Source organism: Poecilia latipinna, unplaced genomic scaffold (genome assembly GCF_001443285.1).
Source record: "Poecilia latipinna isolate Pla-1442-1.1 unplaced genomic scaffold, P_latipinna-1.0 Scaffold1071, whole genome shotgun sequence".
NCBI classification, from domain to species: domain Eukaryota; kingdom Metazoa; phylum Chordata; class Actinopteri; order Cyprinodontiformes; family Poeciliidae; genus Poecilia; species Poecilia latipinna.
In genome coordinates this window covers 123,299-144,903 of record NW_015113687.1, presented here as the reverse complement: position 1 = coordinate 144,903, position 21,605 = coordinate 123,299, and the positions used below count along the sequence as shown (strand labels likewise).

The window sequence follows — 21,605 nt, the reverse complement described above, 5'->3', positions numbered from 1 at the left end:
GACTGGGAATGTCAGGGAACGACTGGGAATGTTGGCTCACTTCAGACCTGCTGACGTTCCTGCAGCCAGAGATTCACCAATCAGATTCAAACCCAGAGTTCACACCTTAAACTGGCGTCTGATTCTAGACAAACCAGACTCACTGAAACGTTTATCCTAATTTATTGAAATAATAAATTAGTAACACAAACTGTAAACACAAAACATAAATAGTTTTATTTTTAGGACTCTTTGGGTTTGTTGTTTTCTTATTTGGGCTGTAAAATTTGCTTTTGAGTAAAAGTCTGTACATTTTGTTTTTGTAGATAAATGAAGAAATAAAAAAAAATTTGTACCACACAAAATCCTTCAGAGGGCCACAAATGGGCCCCGAGCCGCATGTTGGACACCGCTGACCTGGAGCTTTAGCTTAGCGCTGGACTTCCAGCTGCTGTCATTAGAACATCAAGCAGAGGCTTGTCCAGCCTTCCTGTTCTCTGCTGGAACGTCCTGCTCTCTCTCGCTCTCCTGCAGCCTGAATGAACAGGTGCTGGTTGAAACCAGTTTGTTGAAACCAGTTTCAGTTTGATTGTCTCCACTGCTAAACGTCCAGACGTTCTCTGGGATCGCCAGCAGATCAGCTGAACTCAACGCTGTGGTTTCCTGCTGCACACGAAGGCAACACGGTGTCCCGTAAGCAGAGACACAGAGCTGGGACTGGGAGCAGCAGACTGGGAGCAGCAGACTGGGAGCAGCAGACTGGGACCAGTAGACTGGGACCAGTAGACTGGGACTGAGTAGAGACTCGCTGCAGCAATCTGGGTGTTGCAGCGCGGCATCTATCTTTAGCTGTGTGTGTGTGTGTGTGTGTGTGTGTGTGTGTGTGTGTGTGTGTGTGTGTGTGTGTGTGTGTGTGAGGCATAAAGACCGTTCATTATCACATTCCTGCAGAAGCCTGAGCATGAGAACCGGCCGGTTCTGTTAGAACAAGAACCGAGCCGAGACCAGAACCGGTACTGGTTCTGATCTGAATCTGATGTCAGATTAATGCTCATTAATGGATCAGATTATAATTTAATCCAGCTTTTCATCATCACCTCAAAACTTTGTGTTTGGCTCTGACCCATTTGTTTTGGTTCTGATCCAGTTTGGACCAGCTGCCAGAGCAGAAATGTTACTAATTATGACATCAGATAACTCCTGCTGGATTATACCTGCTGTTCTACTTTTAGCTCATTCACTAATTAAAGACTAGCAAACAGATGATCATCTATAAAATAAGTCAATTAGATCAAATATAATAATAATAATAAACATCATTTAGGACAAACAGAACAAAACCAAATGGTGTCAATAAACAAATGAAACCGTTTAACATGTATGGATTAGGATTTTCTTCTATAATCTCAGCAGTTACTCCCAGATCTGCATTATTTTACCTTTTTTAATATTCCTTGTTTTGATTAAGCTTCGATGTTTTGTGTAGAAAGAACAGGAGAAATAAAACAGTAGAAAATAACCTAGAATCTCTGAGATGCAGAAAACATGTTTATTTACAGTAAAGTAACTGGAGTCATGATAAATGAGGATGGCTCTCCAGCGCCTCAGTTCAGGCGCTGCAGGATAAAACGCTCCGTTTGGTTCCTGTCAACCAAACGACCAAAACAGCCAAAAATGATGATTCAGCAAAACGACAGAAAAAACGTCAAACAAAACAAAAAACATTTTACATTTTTATAAGATGAAGAATGTTAAGAATCAGCTGGATTCACGTTAAAGAGGACCAAACCTTAAGCTTCCCTCCGTCTGGCGCTGGTTCTGCTGAGACCGGGTCTCTGGGTCTCGGGTCCAAACCAGTTCCTCCTTGGTCCTGATCTGAATCTGGATCCACAGGTCAGAATGCAGACGGACCGGAAACGAGAACTGTTTTCACCAAGTCAGAGCAGAGAGACGCTGACCTAAGGTGGTATAGCCATTAGCATAAGCTAATGCTAATGGCTTATGCTAATGGCCATGGTATTTATCAGCAGGCTTTAGGCTCCAGGTGTCTGAGTGATGGTGGAGCAGAGGTCAGCTCCACCCTGACCTCTGCTCCACCATCACTCAGCCTAAAGCCTGCTGATAAATACCATGGCGCTATAGCCATTAGCATTAGCTTATGCTAAATACCATCGTGGTATAGCCATTAGCATTAGCTTATGCTAAATACCATGGTGCTATAGCCATTAGCATTAGCTTATGCTAAATGCCATGGTGCTATAGCCATTAGCATTAGCTTATTCTAAATGCCTTATTGACATTGAGCTCTACCAGAACTGGGATGTTTGATTAGTGCTTCAGGGTTAGCACAGCTAGCTGTTTAGCTAGCGCTGCCCAGCATTGACTTCTAGTCTAAAATCAGGGGTTTCCTCTCCAGTCTGTAAAGTTTGCAGCAACAAACTGCAGGCAGCCTGGTTGCTGCATCCTGTAGCTCAGTGTTTCCCAGCTCTGGTCCTCCAGGCACCAGGTGTTTTCTGCTCCAGGTATTTCAGTTGACTAGTGGTCAGTGAACTACAGTCAGCTGAATGAGGCGTATTAAAGCAGGAGCCTGGAGGACCAGGTTAGGAAACACTGAAACATCTGATCCCTGAGAAGCTGCTGGTTCTCCACCTGGATCCGCCCAGAACTTGGACGAGTTCGGCTCACGTTCAGATCTAATCAGCTCATCATAGAGCCATAAACCTTCATATCAGCTGCAGGTCATGTGGTGGCAGCGTAAAGCAGAGCGCCGGCGAATCAAAGCAGCTCTGATGTCTCTGATCTGCTGCTCAGGAGGATTCAGACGAGATAAGCAGCTTTACAGAGGAGAAACAGATTTCCCTCAGGGAAACGGGGCATCAACGGGTTCTCCTGCTGGTCAGAGAGAACCTGCAGCTCCTCTCTGGTTCCAGAAAAACGGCTGAGAGGGCAGAAAAAAGCTGTAGAGCAGTTCATTTAGCTCAGACACTGAGGAAGGAAACAGCAGGCTGCAGTTCAGCTGATGGGCTCAGGCTGGAGAAACAGTTCCTGCTATGGTTGGGTCTGGTGTAGTTCCTGCTGTGTTTGGGTCTGGTGTAGTTCCTGCTGTGTTTGGTTGGGTCTGGTGTAGTTCCTGGCAGCATGCAGGAATCTGATTGGCCGCCGTCTTAAATCTCTGAGCCGCCACAACAACGAGGAGCACGACTGGAACGTTTCCCTAGAAGCTGCTGCCTCCAGTCTGAACAGCTGATGACTGCAGTGGTTGAACTGGGCCGACCAGTTCAGCTGCTGGGAGCTGCAGCGGTGTGTGTGTGTGTGTGTGTGTGTGGATGCCTGGGGGATGAAGTCAGCGCTGGGTCTGCTTGCTCACCTAAACACACTCACAATGAGGCCGGTATCTGCGTCCACCATCTTGTCTGTGTTCCTGCTGTGGGCCGTGTTGACAGAGCAAACACGCTCTGTGGACGGACCGTTAGCGCTGCTAGCACCATTAGCGCAGTTAGCGGTGCTAATGCAGTTAGCGCTGTGTCAGCAGAAACATCTCCAGAGGGAATTTTGCTCCGGCGTTCCGGGAATCTGATCCCAGATCCGCTCTCTGCTCTGGTTTCTGAAGCGCCAACATTGGGTGCAACAGAGATAAATGTCCTGCTGAAACACACAGAGAAAGTATTCACACCCTGCAGACTTGTTGCCTCAGTGCTTCAGATCAAACTGACCTCAACTCAAAGTGAAGATAAAAACAGACAGCAGATATTTCGGGCATTAATTAACCAACCTGGTCAGTGTTTATGATTACTGATAATGAATCTGTGGAGGATTATTGATCTGACAGTTTATCAACGTGATTTAACCATTGATCAGAGGATTAAACTGTTCTGCTGGAAAGCTTCTTCTGGTCCGAATGCAACAGATTCATCTGTAATAATTAAACATATACAACAGACAGCAACAGTTTATTTATTAATATGTTTAATTTAGTTATCTATATATTTATTCTATAGGAAGTTATAACCAAAGTGTGAATAAAAGTACAAGAGCAAGTAATCAGGCACAGAAAAATAAATATCTGTAATGTTTCCCCTGACCTGTGCGTGTCGCTCTGTAAACACCAAACTGAAACTTTTATATCCAGTTTTTGGTAGAAAAAGAAAAATTATAAATCATGCAAATGGGAATTATTGAGTTTGTTTTAATTTATTGTGTAAATTATTATTTATTGTGACAGGCCTAGTGCTGATTGAAACATCCGAGCCTGTGTGTGTGTGTGTGTGTGTGTGTGTGTGTGTGTGTGTGTGTGTGTGTGTGTTTTCTCAGGTCTCTTCCAGAGAAACCCACTTCCTATCCAAACTGACTGTTACCATAGCAACACATCACTCAGTCTGCTACCGTGGAAATGAAATCAAAAGTAGAAGAAATTAAATTTGCCCCAAGAATGTAGATCTACCAGATTACAGAGATCTGACTGCAGCAACCAGCAGCAACTCTGCTTCTGCTCACCATCAGATGGCTCAACTGTTGGTCAGAGGAACTGATGATTAGAGACGACCGACCAGCTGGTTGCTGCTGCTGGTTGCTGGTTGCTGCTGCTGGTTGCTGCTGCTGGTTGTTGCTGCTGCTGGTTGTTGCTGCTGCTGGTTGCTGCTGCTGGTTGCTGCTGCTGGTTGCTGGTTGTTGCTGCTGCTGGTTGCTGGTTGCTGCTGCTGGTTGCTCCATCTGGGCCGACCAGCTGCTTCATTTGGACATGTTTGCATGCTGGGTATGTTGCTCTCCTCTGTCACTGCAGCTGTAATCAGAGACAATCATTTTATATGGACTCTATGTTACCATGGTGATGAACTCAGACACACTGGCTGCTCCACTCAGTGTTTCCTGCTCCACTCTGTGTTTCCTGCTCCACTCTGTGTTTTCTGGTACAAACCACTTTGTTTCTGCTGAATAAGCACCATTTTGTTTCCTTAATTAATAATTTTTAGTAATTATCAATATTTACTTGTTGTTTTTAACGTGTTCAGCAGTTTGGAGATCAGAATTGTTGTCTGAGTGAAACCAACAGATTTACTTTCATAAGTGAAGCGTTACAGCTTCACCATGATGCTTCACTTGATCAATATATGAAACTTTATTAGAAAAGCTTCCAGATGTAATGGCGACAGACAGAAAGAGAGAAAAGTAGGAAAAGGTTTAAAGGAACAGAAACACCCTTTAATCTGCTGCTACAGAAAAAACTAAAGTCTTTGATTATTCATGCAGCAGCAGGGCTGACATCTCGTTATGATTAGCTGAGTTTCCATCATTTTTATGCTCATTTTGAAGTAATGAATTAGAAATGGTTGTATAAGTTTTTCCTCTGGCCTGAGGTGGATTTAGAGTCGACGCTCTAAAGAAGTAGACAGGAAAACGTTTGGTGAATAATTTCTGACGTAGCGAACGTTCCCATCCACTGCTGGCTCTGTGCCTTACCAGAGGAACCAAACTGAAACAATTTACAGTCCAGACCTGGAGGGGAGGACTCTCTGCTCCACATCAGTCTACAACCTTCACTTCCTGTTTATTCCAGCCTTACATAATGAGAACATCTGACAAAATGACACTGACCCACATTTTAAAAGTTTGCAAAATTAGCATGACATCTGGATGGAATCATAGCTTATTTATTTCCTGTTAAACAGTTCTTAGCATGCTACATTAGCGATTAGCATGACTAGCATCTCTAAAGCAACAGCCTATGAATGCCTAAGTCTCAGATTCCTAAAAGGTGTTAATGTAAACGCCCTAAAGAAGGGGAGATTTTTAATAAAGAGCCGGACACGGTGTTTCTGCTCCAGCGATTATTAATATCTCATTAACATACAAACATACATAACGTTATTAAAGTCGACACAGCAGTATGTTAGCAACGGTGCTAACAGTGGAGCTAACAAGGCTAATAACGAACTTTAACATTCAGAGCGTCCAAAAACAACTCATACTCTTTCTGACAGTTAACAAACAAACGTACAATATACAGGTGCGCATATATACATACTCATACCTAAAGAAGGGGAGATTTTTAATAAAGAGCCGGACACGGTGTTTCTGCTCCAGCGATTATTAATATCTAAGGAGGAAGTTCCGGTGCTCTTCACTATAGATAGCGCAAGCGCTAGACTCCCCCTGCTGGTTGAATCTGACCACGGCCTCAGCCAAATCAAACTAGTCAAGACTCTGAAATAACCAAATTTCAATCCAATTTCAATCCATCACATTAACGTTTCTAAATCCTGAGTTTTCCGTGACTGACAGGCTGAACGCTCAGAGTGAGTGACTTCCTGTTATCAGCTCAAATGTTCGCTCTCTCTCATAGCCTGAATGAACAGCATCAAACTCCAGTTTGAAAACCATCAGGGAGTGTTTCCAGGTCAGAGGTCATCAGGTTGGTCAGACTGGAAACCAGCTGATCCCACCAGTGAATGCTGGTTCTTCTCTAACAGAAACTCAGAACTGATCCAAAACAGGAGACATTCGATTAACAAAGATCAACCCAAAATTAAAAAGCTATAAAAAAATCCAAGTTCACCTTCTGAAAACGGATACAGCAGTTTAAAGGGACAGGACTCCAATTTTTACACCAGTAATCTAATTTTATTTTCTTTAACCAAGTTCAAACTATTCCAAACATAAAGAACAATAATCCTTAAGTTAGTGTGACTGTTTTTCATTTCTGCACATGCTCAGTTGGTGCTATTGAAGGCAGGAGTGTTTGTCATGTTAGCATTAGCATTCCAACACTAATGCTAAGTAGTCTGAAAGCTACTCTAAAGTGTAGAGTAGCTTTAGAGTTGGTTTTGTGTTTGGTTCAAAGAGAAGTGAAGGAGTGAGACATCTCCTGTTTAGAGGATCTCAGCACAGGCCAGTGTAACGCTCAGATTTATTATTCATCAGATTTATATTCATCAGAAAGGCCGTTTAAAGGGGAAGTCAAATGTTCCTCCAGAGCCGATCAATAATCAATATCAGAGCCGCCGCCGACAGGAGAACAGCTGGCTGCATGTCCAACGTCCTGAAGTGGACAGAGACACAGAGACACAAAGACAGAGAACCGAGGTGAAAGGAGACCAGGCGGTTTCCACGGCGACGCAACAGAGAGCAGGAATGTAAAGAAAGAAAAAATGGAAACATGGAGGAGGAGTTCAGGAGGAGGAATGAAGAAAACAGAGAGAGAGAGACAAAAAAAGAGAGAGAGAAAGGATCTGACAGGAAAAGAGGAGGAGAACAGAGGAAAAAGAGAGAAAAAACTGAGTTAGAAGAGGAACAAGGATGAAAGAGTCAAAGTCTGAACAGAAAAGAGAGAGATGGAAATATAACAGCTTAGTTTAGGAAGAAGGAAAACAAGATGAGGAGAAAATGAATGAAAGAGGTAAAGAAAAGGAAAGAATGTGGGAGGAGGAAAAGTTCAGCCTGGAAAAATAGGAGGAGAGAAGAAGGAGGGCTGGAAACAGCCAGGGAGCACAGAGGAGAGAAGAAGAAGAAAGAAGGTCAAAGGTCAAAGGTCAGAACAAGCTGCTGACTCTGATTGGCTGTCTGCAGGAGGAGTGGGCGGAGCTAAACCATGGCGGGCGCCTCGGTGAAGGTGGCGGTGCGAGTCCGGCCGTTCAACTCCAGAGAGCTGGGACGCAACGCCAAGAGTGTGATCCAGATGCAGGGGAACAGCACCTGTAAGACACACACACACACACACACACACACTGTAACACACACACACACACACACTCTGTTCCTGGCCTTATTAGGTCTGTCCCACAGCTCCCAGTTGCTCCATCTGGACTGGAGATTAAATGAGTTTCAGTTAAAACCTGATCCGTTTGGATTCAATCTGAGCTTCCAGCCTTTAAAACACAACATTAATAATTAATGTAATTATTGACCAATAGCAGCTCACGTTTTAAACGATGCTCTGATGAAGTAACACTTCATCAGAGCATCGTTTAAAACGTGTTTGTACCTTTTACAGTGTTGGTTATAACTTTCTTCATGCTGGTCTTTAAATATTTCTTTATATTTCTAGTATGAAGCTGTTGGTTTGAGGCAGAAGAAAACATGAAATACGTTACTAATATAAATCTGAAAAGTGTGGTGTGAATATAAACTACATGCCTCATTACTATTCATACAGATTATATTCAGCTTCTTTGTTTCATGTTATTTTAAACATTAGTTTTAATACCATATTCTAATAAAGCTATGAACAAATTATTCTCATAAAATGCTCATTTTATCATAATGAACAGGTTTTTACTCTGAAAAAACATTATTTTATGTCTCATTTTATTCATTTGTTACATTGTATTCATGTTAATATATATTTAAAGACAAAACTGTGAATTGTAAAAAAATACTAATACAAATATATTAACCATAAATCCCACAAACTCCTCTGCTGTACCTCTTGACCCCTGAAAGGGTTTAACATGCCTCTGATATCTCTAATAAATGTAAAAACTATTGATTATTAGCTTATGATGAAGAGTGAATACTGACTCAGTTAGCTGCAGGCTAACATTTCCCATTGATTCCAATGAGGAATGCTAGCAGGTTGACACAAACCTTAGCAGACTCAGGTCGTCATGTGACCTCCTGACCTGCTGCTGATAAACCGACGCTCTCAGTGGATATTAATATACGACACTGCAGCGGGTTGTTTTTAGGCCCCATCACACACACACACACACACACACAGAGCTGCTCATCTGTTCTGGGAATGCTGGCTGCTCCACCTGCAGGTCAGCAGCTGTAGGGTGTGACGCTCCGGCTAACTCTGGCTAGCTCTAAGTACTGCTACCATCTGGTTAACTACGGCCAACCCTAACTAACCCTGACTAACCCTAACTAACCCTGACTAGTTCTGACTAACCCTAACTAACCCTGACTAGTTCTGACCGTGTGTCAGACCAGTCGGACGTCCTCATCCTGAAAGTCTCTGACCTCCTGTCTTCATGTTCTCTCTGCTTCCAGGCATCTCTAACCCCAAACAGCCCAAAGATGGAGCCAAGACCTTCACATTCGACTATTCCTACTGGTCACACACCACGGTAACAACACACACACACACACACACACACACACACACACTGAGCCCTGGCAGCAACAGCAGCTTGTGTTTGTGTTCCTGCAGCCTGAAGATGAGAACTTTGCGTCTCAGAAGCAGGTGTACAAGGACATCGGGGAGGAGATGCTGCTGCACGCCTTCGAAGGTGAGGCGTCTGATGTCAGCACATGCTCCTCCAGCGGGTTCTGTCGGGTCGGGTTGAGCGGTTCTGATCCGGTGTGGTTGGTCTCTTCCAGGATACAATGTGTGCATATTTGCTTACGGTCAGACCGGAGCGGGAAAAAGCTACACCATGATGGGAAAGCAGGAGCCGGGGCAGGAGGGGATCATCCCCCAGGTTGGTGTCCTCTGCATGTGTCCCAGAACCGGGTCCACTCTGTCTGAGCCCGATGTGTCTCTGCCCTCAGCTGTGTGAGGACCTGTTCCAGAGGACGGGTCAGAACTCGGACCCAGACCTGACCTACTCAGCAGAGGTAAACGCCGTCTCCGTCCCCTTCCCGCTCTCCCTGAACGGACTCTGACCGGTCCCACGCCTCGTCCCGCCTGCAGGTGTCCTACATGGAGATCTACTGTGAGCGGGTCCGGGATCTGCTCAACCCGACGTCACAGGGATCCCTGCGGGTCCGGGAGCATCCCATCCTGGGCCCGTACGTGGAGGACCTGTCCAAACTGGCCGTGACCGGATTCACCGACATCCGGGAGCTGATGGACGAAGGCAACAAAGCCCGGTCAGTCGGAGCGGGACCTCTGTGGGCCAGGACCTTCTGGACCCGGCTGGAACAGAGCCAGAGTTCAGTCAGACCGCGTCCGGGACGTCCAACAGGACGACAGAAACCAAATTAAAACCTGGTAGCTAGCTGAAGCATTAGCTGCCCTGAACGTAAACATTAGCTCTGCTAATGCTCTGCTACACCAACAGGCTATTTAGCTAAGGCTACAACAACATGGTGTTTAGTGAACGCTAATGCTAATACAATGTGGACTTTGACTGGACCATTGATGCACCTGGATTTTCCTCCCTCCAGTAGATTAGAAGTACAGTATCGATGTGTTTGGGTCACATCGACTGCCTGACAGCTGGTATGAAGTGTTTGTGCCGCTGTGCATTCTGGGTATTTTTACTCATTATAATTATCCTGCTATGACCTTTAACCTGCTAGCTAAAACCTGTAGAGTCTGAAACCAGAGTCTGTTTGGTTTCTGGTCATTTCTCTGAGCTTCAGGCTCTGATCTGGGATGCCGTCTACTGGGAGCACTGGGAATACTGGGAGCACTGGGAACACTGGGTACACTGGGAATACTGGGAAACTGGGAACACTGGGAATACTGGGAACACTAGGAGCACTGGGAATACTGGGAGCACTGGGAATACTGGGAACACTGGGAGCACTGGGAACACTGGGAGCACTGGGAATACTGGGAACACTGGGAGCACTGGGAACACTAGGAGCACTGGGAATACTGGGAACACTGGGAGCACTGGGAACACTGGGAGCACTGGGAGCACTGGGAACACTGGGAGCACTGGGAATACTGGGCATACTGCTCACCAGCTGGAATCTTTTCTACTGAGTTTATCCTTTAGATATGAAATTAGTTTTTCCATGACTGGCGATGAGCCTGAAATGCAGAAACAAATCAGCAGAAGATGATTTTCTCTCACTGATCGGCTCTGAAACCACCTGATTGATTATCAGTAATGCATTGATTACTGATTGCAGGACGGTCGCTGCCACCAACATGAACGAGACGTCGTCCAGGTCGCACGCCGTCTTCACCATCGTCTTCACCCAGAGGCGCAGAGACCAGATGACCAGCCTGGACACAGAGAAGGTGGGTTGGTCCAGTCTGGTCCGGTTGGTCCAGTCTGGTCCGGTTGGTCCGGTCCGGTTGGTCCAGTCCATCGGTCCTGTCGGGTCTGGTCCGCTCGCTCCGCTTCACCGCCTTCTGTCTCTGCAGGTCAGCAAGATCAGCCTGGTGGACCTGGCTGGCAGCGAGCGCGCAGACTCCTCGGGGGCAAAGGGCACCCGGCTCAAGGTCAGAGGTCACACGTGGGCCACAGCCGGTCTGTTTTTATCCCGGTTCGCTCATGTCTGCTGTGGTTTTCACAGGAAGGAGCAAACATCAACAAATCTCTGACCACGTTGGGAAAAGTGATATCAGCGCTGGCAGAAATGGTACATTAATGTTTATTAAAACAATTAAAATCATTTAATTGTTTTAAATGATTTTAATTTAAAATCTGACATTCAGACAGTTTAATCACATTGTTTATTAAAACATTTAAAATCATTTTAATGTGGAAAACTGACAGCTTCCTGTTTGTCTGCAGCAAAGCAACAAGAAGAGGAAAAGTGACTTTATCCCCTACAGAGACTCTGTTCTCACCTGGCTGCTGAAGGAGAATCTGGGTGAGGGTCAAAGGTCGTCATCTATAGTCAATTAATTTAATTGATTACATCAGAATCGCTGGCAGAGACATTCAGACAGTTTAATCACATCATCAGGAGATCCTGTTTATTAATCCTGTTAATATTCATGAATCTAATGAATAACTAATAATACGAATCAATAACAGATTTATTAGTAACATCCCTAAACGGGAGGCTTTTACTGTGAAACAGCTTGTTGATTTCCTGTCGGATCCAGTCGATCCGGTCGGCGTGAGGACGACCAGTGATGGTTTCATCATTTATAAAGTTTCACTTGTTTCTCAGGAGGAAACTCCCGGACGGCCATGATCGCTGCTTTAAGTCCTGCTGACATCAACTACGAGGAAACACTGAGCACCCTGAGGTCAGAACCCCTCAGATTACCCCGACCCGGTCCGGTCCGGTCCGTCCCGCTCAGACCGGTCCGTATGCTTCCAGGTACGCCGACCGGGCCAAGCAAATCCGCTGCAACGCCATCATCAACGAGGATCCCAACGCCAAGCTGATCCGGGAGCTGAAGGCCGAAGTGGACCGGCTGAGGAACCTGCTGTTCTCCCAGGGCCTGCAGGAGCTGCTGCAGAACACCGGTACCGGACCCGACCGGACTGGACCTGACTGGACCGGACCTGACTGGACTGGACTGGAAAACCGGACCGGATCCGACCGGCGCCACATGACAACATGGAAACATTCTCATTAATTCACCCTGAATACATATAAAATATCATGAACTCGTGAACTCAGCGGTTTCAGCCTGCTTACAGGAGCTCAGGGTTTCGGCTGTTTCTCAGTTCTCTGGAAGTTGGTTCCAGATTTGAGGTGCATAGAAGCTGAAAGCTGCTTCTCTGGAAAACTGGGATTTAAAATGTTAGGAGTTTGGAAAAGAATATGTATGTAGTGGCCTCACCACTTAAATTTAAACCTTTGTTTTTTAAAAAAAAGCCATAAATCACCAGCCGATCTGGAAACTTGGGTTTGGAAAAGTAATTTAGGATTTCATGAAAGTGGGTGGGAGGAAGTTGGTTTCCATGGTAACAGCCTTGCTCAGACAGGAAGTGACCTGGGTTGGTCTCATGTTTTCATCAGCGTCTCTAGGAACCAGTTTATAGTTTGATCTGCTAATTTAATGGCATCCAGCCATAACTGATCATCTACAGTATCAATAACAAATCAATCAATCAATCAGTAGGTTTCAGACTGTCCCTTTAAGTCCAGGTCAGTCAGTAACGTCTGGATTTATGGAATATTCTAGATGCTGTGCAGCTGATTGTGTTTGTAAGTGAGAGCAGAGAGAGTTATTTTCAGACAGCAGCTGTGTGTGTGTGTGTGTGTGTGTGTGTGTGTGTGTGTGTGTGTGTGTGTGTGTGTGTGTGTGTGTTGCTGACATTCCCGCCTGTTAGCGGTGAAACCTGACCCCTGTTCTCTCCTACAGTCAACAACAACATCAGCCTGGGGGGGGCAGCAGTTGTGGCCGCCGCCCCCCCGCCGCTGACGCCGACAGCCAATGGGATCGCAGCTGCAGCAGACTCCGCCCCTGCAGGTGCCTCACCTCACTGCTTCATTTTCCTGCTAAAGCTCGTAGGAAGTGACTGAATGAATCTTGACTTCATGTTGGATCCAGATTCTGTTTCTGCTGAAGCTGAAGCTCCACCTGCAGGAGACACACCTGCTGACTCCGCCCACCCCACCCAGAACGGGCAGGACGCAGAGGAGGCGGTCGCTACGGAAACCATCAGCAAGGAGGAAGCGGCTGAGAGGCTGATGGTGGGACGTAACCAGATTATTTAATCTGGAGCTCAGAGATTAACGGATCGCTGACGGATTCTGGTTTCTGTTCAGGAAACGGAGAAAATCATCGCAGAGCTGAACGAGACGTGGGAGGAGAAGCTGAGGAAGACCGAGTCCATCCGCCTGGAGAGGTACCGCCGCCACGGTTCACCCTGTCATTACGGTTCACCCTGTCACCACGGTTCAACATGGTTCACCCTCTCATCCCGGTTCATCCTGTCACCACGGTTCACCCTCTCATCCCGGTTCACCCTCTCATCCCGGTTCATCCTGTCAACACGGTTCACCCTCTCATCCCGGTTCACCCTCTCATCCCGGTTCACCCTGTCACCACGGTTCACCCTGTCATCGGTCTGTGTGTCTCAGGGAGTCTCTGCTGGCGGAGATGGGCGTGTCCATAAAGGAGGACGGAGGAACTCTGGGAGTTTTCTCCCCTAAAGGAGTGAGTTCACCCTCTAACGTTCATTCATTCATAATTCATGCTGTTGTTCCAGATTGTTGCTGGGTTTCATCATCCTGTTAGTTTTACTGGTGTTACTGGTGACATTCAGGTCATACTGGGATCCCTGTGGGGAGCATCAGTACCTCCAGTTTGGACCAGAACTTTCTGCTGAGTGTTTCCTTCAGTGATGTTTCTGCCAAAGCGCTAACAGAGGAGCTAACGCTCCGTTAGCGCTAAGCTAACTTTGAAACCTTTAGCGCTCTTAGCCCGACTTAAATATGTTTTGTCCAGATAAATCCTAAATCTTTCATTTGTTTGGATGATTTTAAATGTTCTGAAGTTTTAGTTTGACTGTTAAAAGTTCTTCAAGACGTGAGACGTTTTTATTCATGCTCTTATTTTGAAGTCTGTTCATGCAGCAGTTCCATTTCCTGTCCTGATGGTTTTCAAAGAATCCTTACTGGGTTGAAGGTTCTGGAAAACCGTTCAGCTCCTCAGGAACAGGAAATAAGGTTCCAATATATATTGGACCCAGTTAAACCGACTGGACCGGACTGTCAGGCCTTACAGAACCACAGGAGAAAGGTTTTGTTTTGGTTCTGCTTAGGTTCTGCTTAGGTTCTGTTTAGGTTCTGCTTAGGTTCTGTTTTGGTTCTGTTTAGGTTCTGTTTTGGTTCTGTTTAGGTTCTGTTTTGGTTCTGTTTTGGTTCTGTTTTGGTTCTGTTTAGGTTCTGTTTTGGTTCTGTTTAGGTTCTGCTTAGGTTCTGTTTTGGTTCTGTTTAGGTTCTGTTTTGGTTCTGTTTTGGTTCTGTTTAGGTTCTATGTAGGTTCTGTTTTGGTTCTGTTTTGGTTCCATTTAGGTTCTGTTTTGGTTCCATTTTGGTTCTGTTTTGGTTCTGTTTAGGTTCTGTTTAGGTTCTATGTAGGTTCTGTTTAGGTTCTGTTTTGGTTCTGTTTAGGTTCTGTTTTGGTTCTGTTTAGGTTCTGTAACATGAAGTCCTGCTCCAGAATGCATTGACGACCCAAACAGTCGGTTCTGTTGTGTCTAAACGGAGTCAGCTGAGTTCAGTTTCTGCTTCCTGTCTGGGCCAACGCGGCCATGTGACGTTAAAAATGGCCGCCAGGCTGACTCCAGGTCAAAGGTCACCGGTCAGCCGTTGGGTTGTTTCTGTTCCAGACGCCTCACCTGGTGAACCTGAACGAAGACCCGCTGATGTCCGAGTGTCTGCTCTACTACATCAAGGAAGGATTCACCAGGTCAGATGGAGGTCAAGCAGGGTCAGGACGTCTCAGAGGACATCTTGGTCCTCACTGTTGTCTCTGTGTCTCAGGGTTGGACAGCAGGACGTGGACATCAAGCTGTCTGGACAATTCATTAAAGAAATCCACTGTGTGTTTGTCAGCGAGACCAACGACCAGGGAGAAGGTCAGACACCGTCTGTCTGCATGTCCCCCTGTCTCACTGTCTGTCTCTGTGTTTGTCTCAAACCGGATCCTGATTGGCCGGTTTCTCTCTGGATCAGTACTAACAGCTCTTTCTGTGTCAGAGCACCCTCTGCTGGTCGAACGCTCTCAGTGTTTATCTGAATCCTTCATGAACTCCAGAGTTTCCTCCCTTCCTCGTGTTATTCTAGGTTTATGTTCTAAAAGGCAGTAGGTGATTCAGAGGACGGTGCAGCTGAGCCTCCATCATGGCCGCTAAGCTCCGCCTCCCAGTAATCAGCTGATTAACCTGGATTTGGTTCTGTTGGGTCTGAATCAGGCTGACGCTGCGGTTCTCTGTTCACTGACTCTCTCTTCTTCTCTCTCTGAAAAAGCTGCCAGGAAGTCTGTCAGGTATCGTCTCTTTACGATCATGTGACCTCTGACCCCTTCATCCCTCCCTCCTCTTCCTCCCTGCTGCTGCAGTTTAGCCTCATCTGGCTGAACTGCAGATGAGAAAATCAGAAGGTTTTCCTCATCTGAGGTTTCAGCCAGAATCTCTCCAGACTCTAATCTCTTAGATTATTATTATTATTATTATTATTATTATTGGCTCAGTTTTGCTGAAATGCTGCAGAGTGTTAGAAACCCTCCTCACTGTTGGCGTCAGGTCTGGTGGGATGAAACGTTTCGTCCCACCAGATGTGGCGCGTTGTGATGAACACATGAACCCAGCTCTCCTCCTCCTGTCTGCAGTGGTGGTCACTCTGGAGCCGTTGGTGGGAGCAGAGACGTATGTGAACGGGAAGCAGATCACCGAGGCGGTCGTCCTGAGACAAGGTCAGAGCTTCAACCCGGAGCCTCCATTCACCAGCCAGGCTGTGGTTTCACTGCCTTTAACCATCGCTCACAAAGACTATATCCATCCTGAGTGCAGCTATTGATCTGATTAATGATTAATGATTAAGGACAGGCCGGCACCGAGAACTGACAGGAAGGCTACTGACTGGTGCTAGCTAGCTGCTAACTTATAACAATAAATGACCTGTATACTTTATCTAGTCCAGAGGACCCCAAACTCCTTCACACTACAGTCATTCACCCATTCACATGCACCAGTCACTCGCTCATCCAAGCCTAGGCTAACGCTAGGCTAACCTTAGCCCATCTGTGCTAATGGCAGCAGAGGGAGAAGGTGATGCAGTGACCGCTGCCGGCCAATCATTCATCAGTCTTAATACTGCATCATATCAGCATCAGTTTCATCAGACGCCTGTTTCTGTACGCTTCCTGTGTGTCTGCGTTGCTAGGTAACCGCATCGTGATGGGGAAGAACCACGTGTTCAGGTTCAACCACCCGGAGCAGGCGAGGCTGGAGAGGGAGCGCAGCGTCACGGCTGAGCAGCAGGGGGAGCCAGAGGACTGGAACTACGCCCAGAAGGAGCTGCTGGAGAAGCAGGGCATCGACATCAAGCTGGAGATGGAGAAGAGGTAGGAGGAGGAGGAGGAGGAGGAGGAGGAGGAGGAGGAGGAGGAGGAGGAGGAACGATTTGGGCTAAGTAGAGAGGGAGCTGGGAGAACTGAGTGCCTGGTGTGCTGCAGACTGCAGGACGTGGAGACCCAGTACCGCAAGGAGAAGGAGGAGGCCGACCTGCTGCTGGAGCAGCACAGACTGGTGGGTTCCTGTCAGCCTGCCCGCTGGCCACCAGCCGGTCCGGTCCAGAGGTTAACCCTGTGGTTCTGGTTCAGTACGCAGACAGCGACAGCGGAGACGACTCCGACAAACGGTCCTGTGAGGAGAGCTGGAGGCTGATCTCCTCCCTGAGGGAGAAACTTCCTGCCAACAAGGTGGGAGCCTCATTCAGCCATTCAGACACTGCTCTGCTTCATCCAGAACCACGTCTGAATGGAGCAGCGTGAGCGACCCGGTTCTGGCTGCATCCGGGTGGCAGAAGGGTTGGAAAGAAACTCTGTACTGATCCGATCGGGTGGAACGGCTGATGAGCCCTAAAGGCCCCGACAGCCTTCACCTGAAGCTTCAGTTCAGACGAAGCTTCATCGCCGTCGTGTGGCTGTGTCCAGGTGCAGACCATCGTGAAGCGCTGTGGCCTCCCCAGCAGCGGGAAGCGGCGGGAGCCCCTCCGGGTCTACCAGATCCCCCAGAGGAGGCGGATCAGCAAAGACCCCAAGCGGGTCACCATGGAGGACCTGAGGATGCAGGCCGTCAAGGAGATCTGCTACGAGGTCTGCGCCGCGCCACACCGCGTCGTCTCCTCCTGCTCCTCGACAAACACGTTTCACCTGTTCTGTGTGCGGCGCCCCCCGCAGGTGGCTCTGGGAGACTTCCGCCACTCGCGTCAGGAGATCGAGGCGCTGTCCATCGTCAAGATGAAGGAGCTCTGCCGCATGTACGCCAAGAAGGACTCCAACGAGAAGGAGAGCTGGAAGGCCGTGGCCCAGGACGTCTGCGACACGGTGGGCATCGGAGAGGAGCGCAGCCCCCCCACCGAGGAGGGCGGCGGCGGAGAGACGAGCGAGGGAGGGCAGAAGGGAAAGGTGTACGACCTGAAGGCTCACATCGACAAGCTGACGGACATCCTGGAGGTAGGTGATCCCCGCCGCCTCCTCGGCCTCCTGCTGGGTGGGAGGAGCTGACGGAGGAGTGTCTGGGTCTCCTGCAGGAGGTGAAGCTGCAGAACAACATGAAGGACGAGGAGATCAAAGCCCTGAGAGACAGGATGATCAAGATGGAGAGCATCATACCTGTCCAGGTGAGTTCCCACGCTCTAAGGTAACGGGCCCACACTGCGTTCCCCAAGGGCCACTCCAACCTTCACATGGGTCCCTTCTCCTCCACTCTGGAGCTAACCGGCTAACTGGCTAACCAGCTAACGGGTAACTGGCTAATGGCTAACCAGCTAAACGGTTAACCAGCTAACTGGCTAAACAACTAACTGGCTAAACAGCTAACTGGATAATGGCTAACCAGCTAAACGGCTAACCAGCTAACGGATAACTGGCTAATGGCTAACCAGCTAAACAGTTAACCAGCTAACTTGCTAAACAGCTAACTGGCTAACCAGCTAACGGGTAACTGGCTAATGGCTAACCATCTAAACGGTTAACCAGCTAACTGGCTAACCAGCCTCACTGCAGCAGTGCAGCTCTACAGAGCTCTGCTCCTGGAGCGGGTAGCAGAGCTACCATATCTATGCTAACAGGTGAAGCACAGAGAAAGTCTCAGGAGACCTTTGAGCCCTTGAGGATCGGAGTAGGAGACCCCTGATCTCAGGTGTTTGTCGGCATCCTGGCCCAACTCTCACCGGTCCGACTCGTTTCCAGGACGACGACATGAACGGAGAAGGAGTCGAGTCGGCGCAGAGGGAGGGAGGCGGCCTTGACGACACCAACGACCCGCCAGAGGTCAGAGTTCAGCGCCTCATGGACGAGGACCCGGCGTTCAGGAGAGGGCGCCTCCGCTGGCTGAAGCAGGAACAGCAGCGCATCCAGAACCTGCAGAAGCAGAACATCACCAAGAAACTGCGAGGACAGAACCAGAACCCAGGTTGGTGAGGGAGGGGGTTTGGATTGGATGGGCTAGCTGCTCGCTAGCGTTAGCTTTCTAGGCTAGTCACCCACTGGCCATTAGCAGAGATGTGCTAGCATTGAATGAGCTAGCTTGGATTTGGAAAGGGGAGCAGCACCAAACTATTCACACCCTCAAGGTTTCACAGATTTACTGAAGACAAAACCTTCATGTGTGAAACAGCAGAAGGAGAACCATCGACATTTATACAAGTTAACATCTGAAAACAAACGAGCATATTCATGGGATAGACTGGCCTAGTCAAAGTCCAGACCTAAGACCAGATTAGAATGTTTAATAACAGCTGCTCTAAACTGAATCTGAGCGCCAACTATTTCAGAACGAAGGAGCGGGCAAAAGTTTCCAAATGGAGACAAATATACGCCACACTTTTCAGATTTCTGTCTGAGGTCACAGTGAGGTCATATTAAGGTCACAGTGAGGTCATATTAAGGTCACAGTGAGCTCACAGAGGTCACGCTGTGTGTCTCCGCCCCCTGCAGGTCAGCTGACCCCCACCATCCCCGTCCATCTTCCCGGTACCGGCCGCTTCATCCCCCCCCAGGAGTGCAAGCTGAAGTTCCCCTTTAAGAGCAACCCGGCCCACCGGTTGTCATGGGGACCGGCCAGCGAGGCGCTGCAGGCTCTGGGTCTGGGCGGCGAGGGCGGGGGGGCAGAGGAAGACGGTGGGGGGGGCCAGGAGAACGACGGGGGCTCCCCCACGCCGCCCCCGCTCCTCCCCCTCCCTTTCCCTACACCCCCCCCACGCATGCGCACGCCCAGCCCTCACCGCGCCTGGCAACAGCGTAACCAAGGCAACCAGGGCGGCTTCCACCACAACCAGCCGGGCAACAACCAGAACTACCAGCGGCGACAACGCCGCGGCTCCCTGGATGGCTCCGCCCACGGCGGTGAGCAGGGCGGGGGTGGGGGCGGGGGCGGCGGCGGTCACCAGGGGCGACCGCGGCAGCGCAGGGCGGCGTCGCCCGGCGGGGAGCGAGGGGGCCGGCCGGGGCCCCGGGGCGGCAGCAGGGACAGAGAGGGGGGCTTCTACTACAACCAGCGGCAGCACCATCAGTTCCACCCACACCCGTACTACAACTCCCAGAATGCACCATTCCAGCCTCAGCCCAACTACCACAGCCTGCCGCGCTCCGGCCCCCTGCCCCTCCACCCCGACATGCTGCTGGGGGCGGGGCCTCCGCCCGCCGGATGGGGCTTCAGCACGCCGCCCAGGATGAGGCGGCAGTTCAGCGCCCCCGACCTGAAGAACAAGGAGAACGTCATGTGACCCCGCGCAGGCCTCTGATTGGCTGCGGATCCTCATGCTGTAGAGAACAGACCGAGCGTGTGTGTGTGTGTGTGTGTGTGTGTGTGTGTGTGTTTCAGCACCTTTATGAAACAAAGTGTCTGAGGTCACGTCTGTCCTGCTGTTTGGGTTTTAACCGTCGCTCATGTCGGGTTTTATCTTAACCTCAGCCGTTGCCTAGGCAACAGGATCCATGTCTCATAACCGCTGGTTTAGTCTGATCAAGTTCTGGTTCTGGTCCGGTAGACGGTTCAGTTCACAGGCAGAAGAACTGAAATGTTAGAGCTGAACTCCCTGGAGCTTTTTCCCATCATGCAGTTCAAAATGTTCAGTTTTCCCAAAGCGTTCGTCCTGACGGCGTTTCTGCTCTGATGCGCTACATGAAGAGCTGGCGCCTCATTCGATTTTTCCCATTTCACCTGAACGCTGCGTAGCCAACAGCTGCAAACCAAAGAAAGCCGCTCTGTGGCGACCCCTGCAGGTCCCCAGAGGGCATGACGTGTGCAGGAAGTGTTTGTTTTCGGAGAGGAGCACGTTGGGCGTTACTGAGCTGTGTGTATATCTGAAGTTTATCTTTCTGTTTTTATTTGTTTTTAATGGAGATGAATTTTAAAAGGAATGAAATGTGCTGACGGTGCGTTCAATGTCACAGGCAATCATGGGAAACGAGAGAATAAAGTCTGAGTTTGGGAGAGAGGAGGAAGGACTGGGGTTCATGTAGGGTTAGCAGGAGGGGATTCTGGGAGATGTAGTGAGATACAGAAGGCAGTGGAGGTTTGATGAATGTCTGTTAAATATGTGGAGGTTAAATCCACTCGCAGCAAAGTATTCTGGGAGAGGAGCACCAAAGTGTTTGAACGAACCAATAGGAGCGCTCCTTACTGCATCGAGACGACAAAACAAAACGTTCTGGTTGGTCCAAACAGTTCCCGCCACGGAACCAACCAATCACAGGACAATCCTGAAACCTGCTTCTGCCTCCGGGCCTGATGGGAAACGTAGTTTCCTCTTTCTGCTTTTTAAACGTTTATTTCCAGTTTGAGCCTCTGATTGGCTGTTTTATTTTGTGTAGTCATTTGCTTTTTGTGCTGCGTATCTTAGCCCCGCCCACATCCTCGGCCATGAGTGATGATGTCATCATCTGTCATGGTTATGATTATTATGTCATGATTAATGTTTGGTTGTTGGGATGCTGCTACAGGAGCTCCGCCCTGTATCTTCTGCTCTGTGTGTGTGTGTGTCTGTCTCTGTGTGTGTGTGTGTGTGTGTGTCTCTGTGTCTCTGTGTGTGTGTGTCTCTGTGTGTCTCTGTGTGTGTGTCTCTCTGTGTGTCTCTGTGTGTCTCTGTGTGTGTGTCTCTGTGTGTCTCTGTGTGTCTCTGTGTGTCTGTGTGTGTCTCTGTGTGTGTGTCTCTGTGTGTGTCTGTGTGTCTCTGTGTGTCTCTCTGTGTGTCTCTGTGTGTCTCTCTGTGTGTCTCTCTGTGTGTCTGTGTGTGTGTCTCTCTGTGTGTCTCTGTGTGTCTCTCTGTGTGTCTCTCTGTGTGTCTGTGTGTGTGTCTCTCTGTGT

The 21,605-nt window shown here is 48.5% G+C and overlaps 1 protein-coding gene across 3 annotated transcripts in view; it reads left to right on the top strand.

Moving 5' to 3' along the window:
* The window catches only part of LOC106959345 (kinesin-like protein KIF1C), a 28,461-nt gene extending 7,111 nt beyond the window's left edge, over positions 1-21,350 (top strand). For 2 of the 3 annotated variants that reach the window (XM_015051864.1, XM_015051863.1), the window contains exons 2-28: positions 7,543-7,670; positions 8,968-9,044; positions 9,128-9,206; positions 9,298-9,398; positions 9,469-9,534; positions 9,611-9,789; positions 10,783-10,894; positions 11,021-11,098; positions 11,173-11,238; positions 11,394-11,472; positions 11,779-11,857; positions 11,932-12,080; positions 12,926-13,033; positions 13,115-13,257; positions 13,333-13,412; positions 13,648-13,723; positions 14,901-14,980; positions 15,055-15,149; positions 15,902-15,985; positions 16,456-16,636; positions 16,748-16,820; positions 16,895-16,993; positions 17,228-17,389; positions 17,474-17,749; positions 17,827-17,916; positions 18,488-18,710; positions 19,235-21,350. In XM_015051864.1, the coding sequence (XP_014907350.1) occupies positions 7,565-7,670; positions 8,968-9,044; positions 9,128-9,206; positions 9,298-9,398; positions 9,469-9,534; positions 9,611-9,789; positions 10,783-10,894; positions 11,021-11,098; positions 11,173-11,238; positions 11,394-11,472; positions 11,779-11,857; positions 11,932-12,080; positions 12,926-13,033; positions 13,115-13,257; positions 13,333-13,412; positions 13,648-13,723; positions 14,901-14,980; positions 15,055-15,149; positions 15,902-15,985; positions 16,456-16,636; positions 16,748-16,820; positions 16,895-16,993; positions 17,228-17,389; positions 17,474-17,749; positions 17,827-17,916; positions 18,488-18,710; positions 19,235-20,022 (3,729 nt within the window). In that variant the 5' untranslated portion in view covers positions 7,543-7,564 and the 3' untranslated portion in view covers positions 20,023-21,350. Of the gene's footprint in view, positions 1-4,624; positions 4,733-7,542; positions 7,671-8,967; positions 9,045-9,127; positions 9,207-9,297; positions 9,399-9,468; positions 9,535-9,610; positions 9,790-10,782; positions 10,895-11,020; positions 11,099-11,172; positions 11,239-11,393; positions 11,473-11,778; positions 11,858-11,931; positions 12,081-12,925; positions 13,034-13,114; positions 13,258-13,332; positions 13,413-13,647; positions 13,724-14,900; positions 14,981-15,054; positions 15,150-15,901; positions 15,986-16,455; positions 16,637-16,747; positions 16,821-16,894; positions 16,994-17,227; positions 17,390-17,473; positions 17,750-17,826; positions 17,917-18,487; positions 18,711-19,234 lie in introns of those variants that run through there. The other variant, XM_015051865.1, reaches the window with a different exon arrangement.
* Positions 21,351-21,605: the final 255 nt, after the last annotated feature.